Raw genomic sequence first — 14,873 nt, 5'->3', positions numbered from 1 at the left:
CCTGAGCCTCCTGGGAAGGGCAAGGTTTGGCCCCCTTTTCTCCTCTCCTTCTTGCGGAGTTCATTGTGTCCAAACCACTTCTGCACCTTGAACTCAGTTTGCTGCAATTGAAGCAAACAAAAGGGGAACGTGGGAGGAGGAGAGAGAAGTGCTGAAAGTGGCTAAGAAAGTGAGAAGGCAGAGGATTAACCTGGACTCTGCCTTCCAAATATACTTGTGGGGGATATGTGTGGTTCTGTGCCGTCCCCCAGCCTTCCCCCTATTTTCTCGCCCCTACTTGCCCTTAATAATAATTAATACTAGCAGTCAGTGTGTTGCTGGGGACAAAGACCCTTCTTTCCTTCCAGCCCTTCTCTGGACAAAGAGGGCAGCCAGCTGCAGAAGAGCTCCTTGGCCGGAGGAGGGACCGACTTTTGGCGCCTAGAGTTTGGAGGGGCTAAGGCATTTCAGCCACCCCCTTTTCCTCTCCTAGAGGCTGGCTAGACCTGCCTATGCTGTCCTTGCACATTCCCTTGCTTCTCGGTTTCTCAGTCCTTCCTGCTGATGGTTAGATGGAATATACCATTTTGCCTTCAAATGTCCAGTTTTAAAAACAAGACACAGAGAGTTTGGACCTGGTGGGAAGTAATGTCTCTTTATTAGCTTAAGAAAGAGGCACTGGAGTTGGCTTCCAGTGGTTTGTCACCCCATGGAGGACGTGGCAGTGTTGGGCACTCTGAGAGCCCTTCCCAGAATCCTTTGCAAAGTGGCACTGGGGATGATGGGTGCCTCTCTCTGGTGGCATGAGGCAGCCATGGGCCTTGGGCCGTGCAGTCCCCTACCGGCCGCTGCTCCTGTCCCCCTCCAGCCCCACGGTGGGTGATCAGATCCCAGTAAAAGGGCAGAAGGGCAGAGGTGGGGGGGGCTGCTCTGCCCACTTTGCCAACAGGCGCAGAACAGGCATTTCATTTTTCTTCTTTCTTCTTAAAAACAAGCAAAGTCCTGGATGCACACAGAGAGCACACAAAGGTGTTGCTCTTAAATTATGCACTCACAAACACACAGAAAGACAGACAGACAAACCAGCAACCAAAAAAAAAAAGGGGGGGGGGGAACCAAGCACAAAATGGATTAGAAATTATCTCAGAAAGAACAGTGTTAAAGAGAAAGTGGGGAGGAGGAGAGAACGGAACTTTATTAATTCACATTTATGGGGAGGACTTTGGGGTATTTTCCAGAGCCCAACTTGCCTTCCCATCCCTCCTCAGCTCTGGGACCCTCCTGTTCAACCGGCAAGTCCAGCGGCTGCCTTTCATGGTCTGGAGCCAGGTTGCCCAAACCAGAAGCCACGTCTTCTCTGGTCTAGTAAATTTTGACCCCACACCAAGCTCTGGGGAAAAGGAGGCCCAGCTGTGGGGCCCCCTACTTTCTTCAAGTTACCCCATGAGCGAGCGGAAGACCCTGGCCCCCCAATTTCCCACCCACCCACCCAGCCAGGGCCAGAGGTAATGCAGGGCATCCCAGGGAGAACCAGCAGTGCGGCATAAGGAGAGGTGGGCACCCTTAGCAGAAGGCCAAGCCCCACGGCTGCCCCACTGGGACTTACAAGGCACAGGACTTGAATGCTCCTTGGAACAAACAGGCTTTTAAAAAAGCTACCACAAAGTGTTTTGGGGCAAATATTCTATAGGTAATCAGAGCTTTTGATTGTTATTTGGACTGCCTCTTTGAACTGCCAAATGGAAGGAGGGAGGGAGGGAAGTGGGTTGGAAGAAAATGTCCCCTTTGGCCAGCCGTGATAGTGCTGGAGCTCATGGTTGGGCCAGGTGGGATCTCAGTTGCCCTCCAGAGACCAGGGCTCTTCCTCCTCCTCCTCCTCATCTTCTTCTGGTCGGAACTTGAGGTTTTGGCTGGGCTGCAGGCAGAGAAGGTCCTCCCCAAAGTCTGGAGCGACGGAGACATCCTCCAGATCCCTCTCCCTTCTTCCCTTCCCGTGAGAAGTCTGCAGGATTTCAGCAAAGATGCTCTGGGGTGCTTCCAGGGCTTCTCGCCCTCCTCGCTGGTCCAGAAAAGCTTCCTCATGGGTTTCGGAGCCAACTTCTCCTGCTCTTGGTGCCTCTACAGTGGACAGGGTCTGAGGCAGGCTGTAGCTAGTGGTGTCCACCATGGGGAGGTCATCATCCATCTCTTCTTGGGGGAGCTCTTCAGAGATTGAGATCTTCTTGACCTGTCCTTCTGCAGAAGTGCTGACGTCCCTCTCCATGGTCCTGGGAAGGAGAGGCCCAAGGCCATTCAGCATCTCCCCAGCAAAATCCACAGTGCTGGGATCTGCCTGAAGCCCATTTGTGGTGCTTTTGGTCCACAGATGGGGGGGGCCCTGCTGGGTCTTTGGCACTGGAGGAAGACACCTCTGGCACCTCTTTCACAATCTGGGGCACGTCTCTGTCCAATGATGTGGCAGAAACATCAGGACTCTTTTCCTCTGGGGAGAGAGGTGCTTCTTCCCCTGCAGATGGTGGTCCAACCTCAGTGCTCTGCTCAGCTGCTTTGATCAGCTCCTGGTTGAACTCCAGGGCTTGCTCCACAATTTCCAGGATGTCAGAGTCTTTCATGCCATCTAGTGAAGAGCTCATGGTCACCTCTGGTGAGGGGTCAGGGAAACCCTTGGCCCTTGGACCAAGCTCAGCCGGATCTTCCTCTTGAGGTTCTTCCTCCCTTCCATGACTCTCTAGCTTGGAGGTCTGACAGGGTTCAGGGGCACCTGGCAGCACTATCTCAGTGCATGTCAGATCTTTGGGGTCTGCCTCCATGGCCCTCTGGAACCCTAGGGGCTCTTCTTCCTCCAGCACAATCTCCCCCAGGTCAGCCACACTGGTCAGAGGGGAATCCTTATGGGGGCCTTCAGCCTCCACCTCCTCTTGGTCGCTCAGTTCCAGGGAGCCACCATCTTCTGCAGGGACACTTTCCTCTAGGCTCCCAGGGTCAAAGGAACCCGCTTGGAAAACGCTGTCCTGCTCTGGCTTCCAGGCAAAATCTGCCCCGGCTTTCCCCTCAGGGGTCTGCTCTGCCAACTCAGGTTCTTTTTCTACATCGCCTCCCTGTTGGGGGCTGCTCCCCTCAGCCTCTTTCTCGGATTCTGCCTCCAAGGGCTCAGGATAAAGTGCAAAATGCTCTTCTGCTCTGGACAGCTCAGGTTTTGCTATGTGTGGGTCTTGGTTCTCTTCTTGGAGGGGTTCTGGCCTTTCAGTCTTAGTTTCTTCCATATCTTTGGCAGCTGGTGTCTCCTCTGACTCCACAGGGCAGCTTTCCTCCTCCTTGAACCCTTCCTGTTCCTTGTCTTTTTCTCTTGGTGGGGGGCTGCTTGGACCTCCGTCCTCCAGCACTTGCTCGGTCTCCTCCTTCAGGAACTCATAGCCGTCTCTGGCAGCGTCCTCATCCTCTGGAAGCCGCTGGGATTCAGTGGTTGTGGCCAACGTCTCTGCCAAATATGCACACAAGGGTGTGTGATCTGGCAAGGTTTCCTCTAGCATAATCTCTTGCCCACTTTCCAATTCTTTTCCAATTCCCTCTCCTTTGCAGGTGGCATTCGGGGAGGTATCTGGAGATTCAAGGGACTCCTCTGACTCCAAAGAGTCATTCTGTGACTGAGGTTCGCTTGCGTCGGTGTGGCCTGTGTCTTCGGACCCACTGAGGGTGTCTCTCTGTACTTCTGAGGGAGCCTCAGTTTCCTGGCTGGCATCGAGGGTGGTGCTTTGCCCGAGGGCAGTTCCCTGCTGGCTCTGGTCAGTTTCCTCATCTTTCCCAGTGATAACCTGCTGCTCATTTGCAGCCCCTTGTCCCTCAGCCATCGCCTGTTGGGCTTCAGAGCCCTCTGGGGGTCCGTCCTTTTCCTCCAGGTGAAGACAGGGGCTGACCTGGCCTGCCTTTCCTTCCTCCTCCTTCTCAGCCTCTGTGGCTTTTGGGTCTTTGAGCATTTTGGCTCCCTCCAGGGCACAATCCTCGGCCTCAGGAGAAGCCATGGGGATCTCCTCTTCCTCCATTTCCTGCTCCATCTGCAGTTGCTGAGGAGACGCTTCCAGAGCTCCTTCCACTTGTTCTCCTGTGGAGATCTCTTGCTCTAGAACAACGTTCTCCACTTCCTGATGCTCCAAGGCCGCCTCTTGCAAGCTAACAGCCTCCATGCCTGAGAAGTCTTCATTTTCCAAATCATTCTCTTCTTCCTGGAGATCTCTGGGTAGGGCAATTCCTTCTTTACCCTCCTCTTCCTCAGCTTCCCTGCTGTCCGTAACCCCTGGCTCACCTGGCAAGGTGTTTTCTTCATTCCTTGCTGAATAAACACTCCCCAAGAGAGTCTCTTCCACACTGAAGGCCTCTGGTTCCAAGGCCACCTCTTCTGCTTCTTCCTCTGGCAAGGAAGAATCGGTCTGGCAAAGCGGTCTTTTTTCCTCCTCAGGCTTCTCCTGCTCCACCAGAAGAAAGAGGTCCTCTTGACACCTTTCCAGAGGCAAAGCCGTGTGGCTCAAGGGAGACAAACTCCCAGTGGCCGGTCCTCCATCCTCTGTCCGAAACTCACTTCTTGGCATCTTCTCCTGAAGGTCACACTCCTCATTCTCCCTGGAGGGGCTCCAGAGCTCCCTCCTCTCCTCGTCCTCCGAGAAGTGGAGGGCTTCAGTACTCACCACCTCAAGGTCTTCTGTCCCTCCCTCTGCCTCTTCCCAGCATCCTCCTGTGGCACCAGCGGGATCCTGGCAGTGGCCAGCGCCAGCCTCCCAGCTCTCCTTATCCGCAAGCGCCTCTTTCCCCACATGATGTGCTGGTGCTGGGCATTCAGAAGCAACTTCAGGCTCATCCAATAGGAAAGCAGGTGGCTGCCCACCATCATCACTCTTGTTCTGCTCTGGATATTTGGTTTCTTTGTAAATCTCCATTCCTTCAGTGACAGGAATGTCCATTGCAATTTGTTCCCTGATTCCTTTCTCCTCTGACAGTCCGCTCTCCAAAAGAGAGGGTGGTTCTGGATCCCCAGAAACCCACAGCCCTCCTTCCTCTTCTTGACATTCAGCATGGGCTTCTTGACCACCATTTACCTCAACAGATGCTTCAAAGCCTTCAATGTTCTCTGGCCACTCAGCCGGTTGACTGTTTCGCTTCAAGTCTTTGTGTAGCTCCTCCATGCCTTCCAACCCTTTCCTGCTTGGAGCAGGAGTTGCTTCGTTTTCTTCTTCCAAGGAGGAAGAGTCATTGGAAGGGAAACCATTTTGTGTCTCCATCATGATAAGCAAGCTAGATTCAGGAGGAGTGTCTGTGCTCTTCATGTCTTTGGTTGCAATTGCTAAAGCTTCTGTGATCAACTGGCTGGGGGTCTCTCCTGGTGGTCTGCCACTGGGGTACCTCTCTTCCTCTTCCTCTACCTCTTCCTCTTCTTCTTCCCTAGCTACTTCAGAGTCATCTTCCTTCTCCATTATCCCTTCCACTTTCTCCATGTGGGTTCCAGTTTTCTCTCCTCCTCCTTCCTGGCCCTTCTCTTTGGGGCTGGACTCTTCCAATATATTTGGAATGATGGGACTGATGGAGTCGGACACTGGGGGAGATTCACGGAAGAAGGACTGGGAAACACTTTCGATCCGGGTGGCTGTCACCACCTGGCTTTGCTGGGATGCACCCAGCTGGAAAGCAGTGGACTCAACAAGGACCGGGGCCTCCTCCTGGGTCAGTGCCAGGTCAAAACCTTTGGCGGATTGGGACTGAAGGACGGTCTTGGCTTTCTGGAACTCCCTGGCCACTGGGCTTCTGGTCTTGGGCAGCAGAGAAGCAGGGCTGGATGCGAGGGAGGGCTTTCCGGGGCTCCTGGGTGACCACAGCCTTGTGCTTCCCCTCAGGAAGGCGGCAGGACTTGGCCAGGGATCTTGGGAATCCAGGTGGCCCCTCTCTCGAGACATGGCGGCTTGGGGCTTACTGCCATTGACTTCTGCTCTCAGATCTGCAGGGGGCACAAAGGAAGAAGACAAGGCAGTTCCCTGTTAGCGCTAGAGGTCAGTGAAAGAAACAATGGTTCATTAATGGTGATGGGTGTTAGTAGAGCAAGCCAGAGGTGGGGAGGATCCAGGCTTGGGAGCCACAGGGAGGTTGGCAGAAGGCTGGCACAGGAGCCCCACTCCCAACAGCAGCCAAATGCACCCATGACTTCCCTGTCTGAACCAGGCAGATGAAACGAAGGGAGTGCTGGGAAAGCCAAGCTGGGAGCCAAGCCCACTTGAGCTGCCAAGGGCATGTTCTTTGTCTCGGAATATCTCTGCATGTGCCCAGAGGCATTGCAGTCCTTCCCCTCAAAGACCACATCCCTTGGCTTGGGCTCTGTCTAGGAGTCTTGGGGTGCCACTGAAAGAACCCCAAGTGTAGCTGACCCCTGAGATCTGCCAGCCCTTCATTAATGGACTGATGGACCAGGCAAATCTGCACCATTTCAGCGGGTAGCCCTGAGGAAAGCGGCAGGGCTCCTTTGAGCTGAGAGGGTGTCTACCAGGATGTCACAGGGGGACCTGATCCTAAAAGGGGGTACTCCTCCCCTCCCATAGGAGAGGATGATGGGGACAATCAATCAATCCCTTTATTTATATCCTTCCTTTCCCTTCAAAAGTGGGAACTCAGCCAGGCTTTGGCCGTCTAGAGTTTGCATCCATCATTTTATTTAGAACAATTGCTCAACAAAGAGGCAGGTTGGCTGATGGAGTAGTTGGGCCAGCTGCTTTTGATTGTTGTCTTTTTAATGGAGGGATCTAACAGAGTAACGTAATGGACAGCGTAGCCCTGGGGTCCCCTCTCCAGAAGGTGAGCCCAAAGCCCACCTGGCCGCCTTTGATGGCATCAGCACAGAAGGGTTATTGTTGCTGTTGTGTGTGTGTGTGTGTGTGTGTGTGAGAGAGAGAGAGAGAGAGAGAGAGAGAGAGAGAGAGAGAGAGAGTCCTCCTCCCGGCCCCAGAGTGACCCTCTCTCCAGTGCCACCACCTTCCTACCTTTGAGGCTGGAGGGCAGCTTGAAGTCCACTGCGGTTGGCATCTGCAGCCTGGTGCTCTCAGCTTCCAAAAGGGTCCTGGAAGGAGAAGGAAGGAGCTGAACCTTTGCTCTCTCTAGGTGAGGTCTGAATCCCATTCCTGAGTCCTAACTAGACCCACCCAGTCAATGGGATTTACCCATGGGTTGCCTCTCCAGCTGATAACCTGTTGAATAGGTGGGCTCTGGCTGGAAGTAATCCAGAGGGTGTGTTTCAGGACAGGGACTAAGAAGACAATGGGAGCAAGAGAATGCAAGAGGGGCAGCCACTCAGGGCTCTACTGGTACTGGTTTCCCCCATAAAGAGGAGACCCCCCTCCTTTTGCCACAGCCACTTTTTAGGATCTGGGCACGTGCGGGTACCTTTCCTGAGTGTGTGGAACTCCCTGCCAAGAGAAGGTGGGCAGCCCTCTCCCATCCTCTGTCCAGAGGCAGCAGGGCTGTGGAGTGTGGGTCTCTCTGTGGGTCTCTCTGTGTGTGGACCTCAGGCAGGGAAACCCCACTGGGGCAGAAGGGGGCTTGCAGTCCCAGCAGGAGGTCTCTTTGACTGATGGGTTTTTAATTGCTCTGATGTTTCTTGTTTTCAAATCCATTTGTCTTGTTTGACTCCAATGAAGCCAAAGCAGGGTCCCATTTCCTTTTTTATTGGGAGATGAATCTCACAAAAGCAGCAATACTAACATTCAGCCATGGGGGGGGCACAGGGGGGTCTTTGAGGGTCCTTGGCAGATTCCTCCCTTCTGCCTTCAGAGCCCCTTCCCCAGAGGCAACTGAAGCCAGAGGAGTGGTCCAGAAACACACAGCCCCCCAGACGCTGCCCCCTTGCAGCCCTATGGCTTGGCACACAGCCCTTGGGCCACCTGAGTGACCTCATGGCTGGCCTTGCCCCCCCCACCCCTCCCCTCCTCCCCCAGCCAGCAGGGACCCCATTCTCATGCTAATGGGGCAGGCCCCCTCTTCTCCCCCCTCCCTCCAGCCCCACTTTGCCTGGGAGCCATCTGGAGGGAGGAGAAGGGGGCAGCAAAGGTCCCCTTGTTCCCATGGAATGGGGCCTTGGGGGTGTGTGTGGGAAAACTGGAGTGGGAGGGAGCAAAAGAAGATGAGGCAAAGGCTTCATTGAAAGAGCTCCCCTTCCTCCCCATGGGAGGCAGGAGGCGATGGGGGGCATGGGGGGGCAGAGGAACAGCCAGCCATTTGGAGGGGGAGACTCCAGAAAGATGTGCGGAGGACACAACAACTGCTTCTCTTCTTTGGAGAGAGGAAGAGCGAGAGAGCGCCTCTTTACCTGGGGATGGGTGGGAAGGAAGCCCCCCTCCCCAGTCAAGAAGGCAACAGGGGTGAGGCGAGCCCATGTGGGGAGGGAAGGAGGAAGATGGGGTGCTCCCTTTCCTTGGGGTCCCAGGAGCTCCTCACCGGTAGGTGGCCACTTCCAGGCTGAGGGACATCTTGAGGTGGGCCAGCTGCTGCCGGTCTTCCAGGACTTGGGCGATCTGGGACCGCAGGGAGCGCTTCTCCTCCTCCAGAGACTCCACGGCCAGCTGGACAGAGAAGGGGAGAGGAGAGGTCATCGCTTGGCCATATTGCCAGCCTCTGCCCATGGCTCACTTGGGGCCTCTTGGCACGGCTGGCAGGAGCCATGGGCAAAGGAAGCCTGCCTGCTTTCCCTCCATGTTGCAAATGCCCCAGGAGGCCTCCCAGGGATGAGGGGCTTGCTAGCTCCATCTTCACACAACCTAGCCCTAGCTCTCAGCCACATGCAAGGAAATGCAGCTACACTCAGTGTGTGCCGGCTCAAGCCACATGCACAGCCCTGGGAACTGAATGACCCATGAGTCACGATATGCTCAGACACTTTTCTCTACAGCTACAGTTGCAGCCCACCCACAGATGCTTTGGGTCACATCTGCTGCTGCCCCTCCTCAACATCTCAGGGGCATTCAGCCATGGGGCAGGGGTGGGGTGGTCCATTCAAGGCCATATCTTGACACAGCAGCTAAGTGCCTGGAGCGGCTGATGACCCTAGCCGGCTACTCACCTTCCCAGGCTGTCCCCCGCCCTGGGCCTTTGGTTTCCCACAGTGGCCACTCACTGGGGAGCCCCCCTGCCCCACACGTCCTTTGGACCAGACTTTGGTGGCAACAGGAGACAGTTAAGGTCAGAGGCAGAGGAGTGTGCAGGTGTATGGGGGTGTCTCTCTGGACCAGCAAAGACCCCAACACATGGATGGCAGGAGGCATCTGCCTCAGCCTCCGCTCAGCTCCTTGTCTTTCCTTTTTGCATCAGCAAAGAAAGCAAGGACAGGCAAGGAAGAGGGATAGGTGGGCACTGAGGAGAGCAAGCTGGGCTGGACAAGGTCTTGGAAAGTTGCCAGGATAACCATCTTGAGGTGCGGTGGCTTCTTTGCCACCCCGAGGTCAAGGGTACCTGCTCCATACCTTTGAGACACCCCCTGGATCAAAGTGAGGAGCCCTCAGAACTATGGGTCAGCCCAAGGTGGCCCCTTTCAGGACTCAGAGCCGATGCTTTTCACACACACACCCCACCTTTGGTGTACAGGTTGATCTTTCCAGGAACTGCCAGGACAAGGAGGCCCTGACCATGGTTGATGGAGATGGCTGGCCTAGCCGGGAAGTGCCTTTTTCTGGAGGCAGATGCGGGAATTTTGCTTGTGGTTGGGGGGCCACCTTGTCCTGGCCCTAAAGCCAGCCTCTTCCCGCCACCCCATCATCCATGTGCGCCTCTCATACCCGTCTCCACCCACCCACCTGGAGCTTCTCGGCCTCCCCTTGCTGGAGCTGCCCTTGGTGGGAGAGGCTCTCCTCCAGGGCCTCCTTGCGGCTCTGCAGGCCGGCCATCTCGGTCTCCATCTGTTGGAGCTGGAGTCGGCTCTGCCGGTTGCCCTGGACGGCCCGCCGGAGCTCCTCCTTGGCCTGGCTGAGAGAGGCCTCTGCCTGGGAGACCCCACACTTGTAGGTCTCAACCGCTCCCTGCCAGATGGCTGACAGCCGCTGGGCATAGTCCTCCACCTCCAGGGGCTGGGGGCAACCGGGGGTTACCCCTTGGAAGACCCCCAGGGTCCGGGGGAAGCCGGCTGCCTCCTGCTCCAACCCGGCCAGCTCCTCCCGGTGGGCTTCCGCCAGCCCCTCGGCCTCCTTCTCCAGCTGGGCCGCTTTCTCCCGCAGCCACAGCTGGGCCCTCCGCTCTTCCTCCAAGGCCTTCTTGCCCACGGCCAGGGCCCTCTTGGCCTCTTCTCTGGCCGCCCGCTCCTTCTGGCACTGGCTGGTCACCTCCTGGACCTGGTCGCTGAGGGCCAGCCGGGCCAGCTCGGCCACATGCTTCTCCCGGAATGCCTGGTCCAGGGTGGCCCGAAGGGAGGCCAGCTCTTCCTCATAGTGACCTCTCCAGCAGGAGCCCTCAGGAGACCCGGCCTTCAGGCTCTGGATCTCGGACCTCAGCAGCCCATTCTCTTCCTCCAGGGACTTCACCCGGGCCAGATAGGCCTCCAGGCGCTTGTTGAGGCCCCACATCTGGAGGGACTCCTCGCCCATGGACCGTGAGCTCATGAAGCTCTCCATTGACCCCAGCAGAAGGGCAGCCCACCAATGCCTCCTCTTAGAGCTCTTGCTCTACTTGTGGGAAGAGAGTCCCTGGCAGAGGAGTCGGCCAGTGAATGAAGGGGCCGCCCAGCCACCACCGCCTCCTATTCATACCGAGGGGAGGCTCCGGAGGCTGGGCTGAGAGTGGGCTGGGACCTCCCTCCCCTTCCCTCCCTCCATCCTCCAGCCCTGGGAAAAAGGCAAGCCCTGCGGTGGCCACAAGAAGAGTGACCCTGGTCTGGCCCGACCTCCTCTGGGCCACTGCCTTGAGTTCATTTTAAGTCAGACAGAGAGAAGGTGGATCTGGTTCAGAGAAGAAGGGCAACAAGGGGATGGAGAGCAAAGCCCATGAGGAGAGGCTGAGGGAGCTGGGCACGTCCAGCCCAGGGGTGACGGGGCATCTCCCTCTTTAAATCCCTCAAAGGTGTGGAGGGCTTTCCTTCTCTGGACATCTTCAGAAAGAGGCTGGACCTCTGCGTCTAGGGTTCTGTGATTCTGTGACCCAGAGGCTGGGCAAAGATCCCAGCTCTGGAGCAAGAGCCAGACGGCCAGATTCACTGTTAGCATTTCAGCTCCATCAGATGGACAAGCAAGTTCCCTGCCCAAAGCCACTCTCTTCTTGCCACCAGGTGAACTCTTCAGAGTCCATCATCCCCCTCAAGGGAAGTGAGGGCAGCTTATGGTACAACTGGGAGGCTAGGAAAGGGGTGCTTCAGGTGATGCAACTAGACAGGGCATACAATAGCCAGTGTGGTCAGTCGCCTCCACAGATCTCTCCTTGAAAGCTGACTGTCCTTTTGGTGGCATCCTTTAGCTGCCCTCAGCTCTGGGGCCAAAGGGAGAGGCAGCGTGGCTCCACAGGCTCTGGCCATGGCTGCTTACTGCCCCCCCCCCCACACACACACCTGTGGCGCTGCTGCCACTGATCACAGGGCTTGGGGGCTCTGCTTTGCTGCATCACAACTTCTGGGAAATCCCCAAAAGGAATCAATTCCACAAAGCTCAGGTTCCTCCAAAAGAGGAGCAATGGCGCCCTCTTGTGGACAGAGCGCCACACTCCTCCGCTGGGAAACTCTCCTGCCTGGTTTTGGGAAAGAGCTTTATTGTTAATAAAGGAAGCTTTATTGTTGCTAACTCCCAGGGACGTAGCCAAGGGGGGGGGGGATCTTGGGGTCCAGACCCCCCCTTCCAATAGAAAAATGAATGGTGTGTGCTGCTGCGCCGCTGCACCCAAGCCCCATTATAATGGTGGCACTTAGTCTGCCCCCCCTTCCTAAAATCCTGGCTATGTCCCTGTAAATCCCTTCGACCTCGAGTTAAGGGCAGCCCCAAAAATGAATGAGAGACCTTCAACATGTACTACCCAGCAAAGGCCTTGCAGACTCAGGGCAGCCACCTGCAATGCAGTCCTTCTCCTTTCCTACTGCCTTCCACCTTACTAAGCATTAGTATGTAGAGATCTTGTAGCACCTTTGAGACTACCGCCATCAATCCACCAAATGCACCTGAGCAAGTAGACTTCAGTTTACAAAAGCTCATGCTGCTAACTTCTTTCTTCCAGTTGGTCTCAAAGGCGCTACAAAATCTCTCTACAGACTGACCCTACAGACTAATACAGCTATATCTTTGAATTCCCTTACTAAGCATAAGCATCTTTTCTAGTGAGTCATGTCTTCTCATGATATGTGCAAAGTATGGCAGCCTCAGTTGAGCCACCTTGTCTTCCAGGGAAAATTCAGGCTTCCTTTGCTCTTGGACCCATTCCTTTAACCTTTTTAGCAGCCCTTGGTATCTAGAGCACTCTCCTCCAGCACCTGATTTCAAGCGAGTTGCTTTTATTCCTTCATTGTCCTGCTTTCACAACTATACATTTCTAGAACCGGGAAATGCAATAGCAGGGCCGATCCAGACTTTGGTATTCAATGATATCTCTGTACACTAAAGGATCTAGTCCCTTCATAACTACTTAGTTTAACCAAAATGCTCCTGAGCCATGAGGAAACCCCTCTGGGACGGTTTGCAGTGTGTGTGTGTGTGTGTGTGTGTGTGTGTGTGTGTGTGTGCATGCACACACACTGGACTCATGCACATTCTCTCTCTCTCTCTCTCTGAGTGGCAGGCAGCCTGGCTCAGTAGTCAGAGCAAATCTCTTTAAAAGGCAAAAAGCAGCTACTTTTATTGTGGGAAGAAGGTGGAAGCAGGCAGCAGGTGTTTGACTGGAAAACAGTCCAACCCCCCATGTGCATCCGTGCTGCAGGTGGAAGGGAAGCCCCTGTCCTTTGCCCCCTTTTCCTCCAGAGATGGGGCCCATGGTCCCCCTGGGGGGTGTCAGAAGAGTGCCCCCTCTCACGTTGCTCTCTCCTCCGCTTCTTCTTCCGCGTCTTCTTCCTCATCTTCATCCTCCTCCGGCTGATCCCTGTCCAGCTCTCGGGGCGGCACCTGCACTCCCAGCTGGGTCTCCACCCGAGAGAGCTGCACCCGCACCCTCCGCAGCTGCCCCCGAAGGGTCTTGAGGGCCTTCAGGCAGGCCTGGCAGTGACGGAGGTCCCTCTGGCCTGGAAGAGAAAGGGAGAGGTCAAGACAAGTGGGAACAGTCAAGAGGGCACCCTGCTCTCTGCCCTGCCCTCCAAAGCAAACTCTTCAGCTGCACCTTAAAAGGCTGGAACCAGTGTTGGGGTGCCCTCAACCCTCTTCCCTTAAAGTCTCCCATCAAAGCTCCTGTGGTTCCCCTCCCTCCATTCAAATGTGGCCCCACTCCCTGCCTACGCATCTGATCCCTTTTGCCCCCTCCTCCCAAATGATTCCCACAGACCCACTGAAGGCTCCTTGGGGCTGGGAACTCTCCTTGCATTTTGCTCAGGGCTGCACTGCTGAGCATATTGGCCAGCGCAAGGTGCGCTGGCCACATCTTGGTAGCGATGGAGGAGTCTCAGGCAGGCAGGCAGGGCAGGGGTGCTGGGCAGTGGGTGACTGGGCCAAAAGTTGGTGGATGGAAGGGGCTGGGGTTGTCTTTGCTGTCCCCCATCACCATGACCATGGGGGGGAGGAGACTTACGGTCCTGGAGGTGGTGGCCCTGCAGCGCAAGGAAAGTCTCCAGTGCTTCTCTCAGGTCCTTAAGCTCAGGCTTCAGTGGAGGCGGAGAGGGCGGCGGAGGGGGGAAAGGGTGGGGAGGGAAGAGGGAGAAGCTGGAGGGGGGTGGGGAGGGGTCCAAGGGAGCCCCCACTTCCCGGCAGGACCCCAGGAAGACTGAGGAGAGTGAGGAGCAAGAGGAGAGGGCCAGGAAGGGCCGGGAGGAGGCGGCCACCACCGCCAGGGGGTCCCCTCGGGAGAGGCCTGCAAGCAGAGGGGAGAAAGGGGTCAACCACCAGGGTGGCCCCAGACCCCAGAGGCCCCTCACCACCACCACCACCCCGGCTCCTTACTGCTGCGTGTCGTCTTCAGCTGCGGAGGAGCTGCCTTTGGGCCTGAAAGAGAGGAGAAGGGGGCAGATGGGTGGCAAAGCCTCTCCACTACTAGGGGCACTGCCATGGGGTGGAGCAGGAGGAGATCTGGGGGGAAGGAGCCTTGACATCACACAGGAAAGGCAGGGACGAGAAGGGACCCGGCTCACCTTCTGGCTCTTGGCGCTGTACCCGGACCTCAGTTCGGACCAGCCTCCTGCGGGCACGGGAGAGCTGGAGGCTGAGGGTCCGCAGGCTGCGCGGGAAGACCCTGCAGGCACGGCGGATCTTTAGCTCTGCAGGAGTGAGAAAGTGGCAATGGGGCAGTGCCAGCAGCACCTGCACCCATCTGGGGCCCAGGTGGGGCAAAGGGGGTACTTACGCCCCCGGAGGTACTGGGCCTGCATCTCCTTCAGCGCCTCCAGCTGCCCCTGCAGGGCCTCCAGGGTGAGAGGGGGCTCTGGCCACGGTGCGCAGGCGGTTGGTGGCAGGGTCTCCAGCGGGCCAGATGGGGCCAAGTGGGGCTCCGAGGGAGCAGGCAAGATGCGGCCTCCTGAAAGGGGAGGCAAAGGCCAAGTTGGGGTGATTAGTGTCCCCCCCCACTTTCCCCTCAACCTTTATGGAGGGGAGGGGGCGGGGGGGGGGGGCCAATGCACCGCTGGCAGCAGCCACATGCCTCAGCTTCATAAACCAGCCCCAAGCCCCGTAAGTTCCCACTTTGGTCTTGAGTCCTCTGAAGGCGCCTAAGACCATGTCTCTCTAGGAGGGAAGAAGGAGGCACTGCACCCACTCTTTTGAGCAAAGGCA

The 14,873-nt window shown here is 56.5% G+C and overlaps 1 protein-coding gene across 1 annotated transcript; it reads right to left on the bottom strand.

Moving 5' to 3' along the window:
- Window positions 1-615: 615 nt before the first annotated feature.
- NES (nestin) lies at window positions 616-10,687 on the bottom strand. Its single transcript, XM_042441028.1, has 4 exons — window positions 9,795-10,687; window positions 8,443-8,567; window positions 6,993-7,069; window positions 616-5,959 (listed from the first exon to the last, which is right to left on the bottom strand). Exons 1-4 carry the CDS (start codon window positions 10,602-10,604, stop codon window positions 2,184-2,186), a joined length of 4,788 nt encoding a protein of 1,595 aa, XP_042296962.1. The 5' UTR covers window positions 10,605-10,687; the 3' UTR covers window positions 616-2,183.
- Window positions 10,688-14,873: the final 4,186 nt, after the last annotated feature.

This window comes from Sceloporus undulatus, chromosome 9 (assembly GCF_019175285.1).
Source record: "Sceloporus undulatus isolate JIND9_A2432 ecotype Alabama chromosome 9, SceUnd_v1.1, whole genome shotgun sequence".
Classification (NCBI taxonomy): Eukaryota; Metazoa; Chordata; class Lepidosauria; order Squamata; family Phrynosomatidae; genus Sceloporus; species Sceloporus undulatus.
Note: the sequence above shows the minus strand (reverse complement) of the source record. Positions and strands in the feature narration are given on the sequence as shown.

Coding starts and splice junctions, on each gene's coding strand:
- NES (XM_042441028.1), bottom strand. CDS start 10,604: ATGGAGAGCTTCATGAGCTCACGGTCCATGGGCGAGGAGTCCCTCCAG. Junction 8,568..9,794: donor GGGAGGCCGAGAAGCTCCAG/GTGGGTGGGTGG, acceptor TTCTCTGTCCAG/CTGGCCGTGGAGTCTCTGGA. Junction 7,070..8,442: donor CTGGAAGTGGCCACCTACCG/GTGAGGAGCTCC, acceptor TTCTCCTTCCAG/GACCCTTTTGGAAGCTGAGA.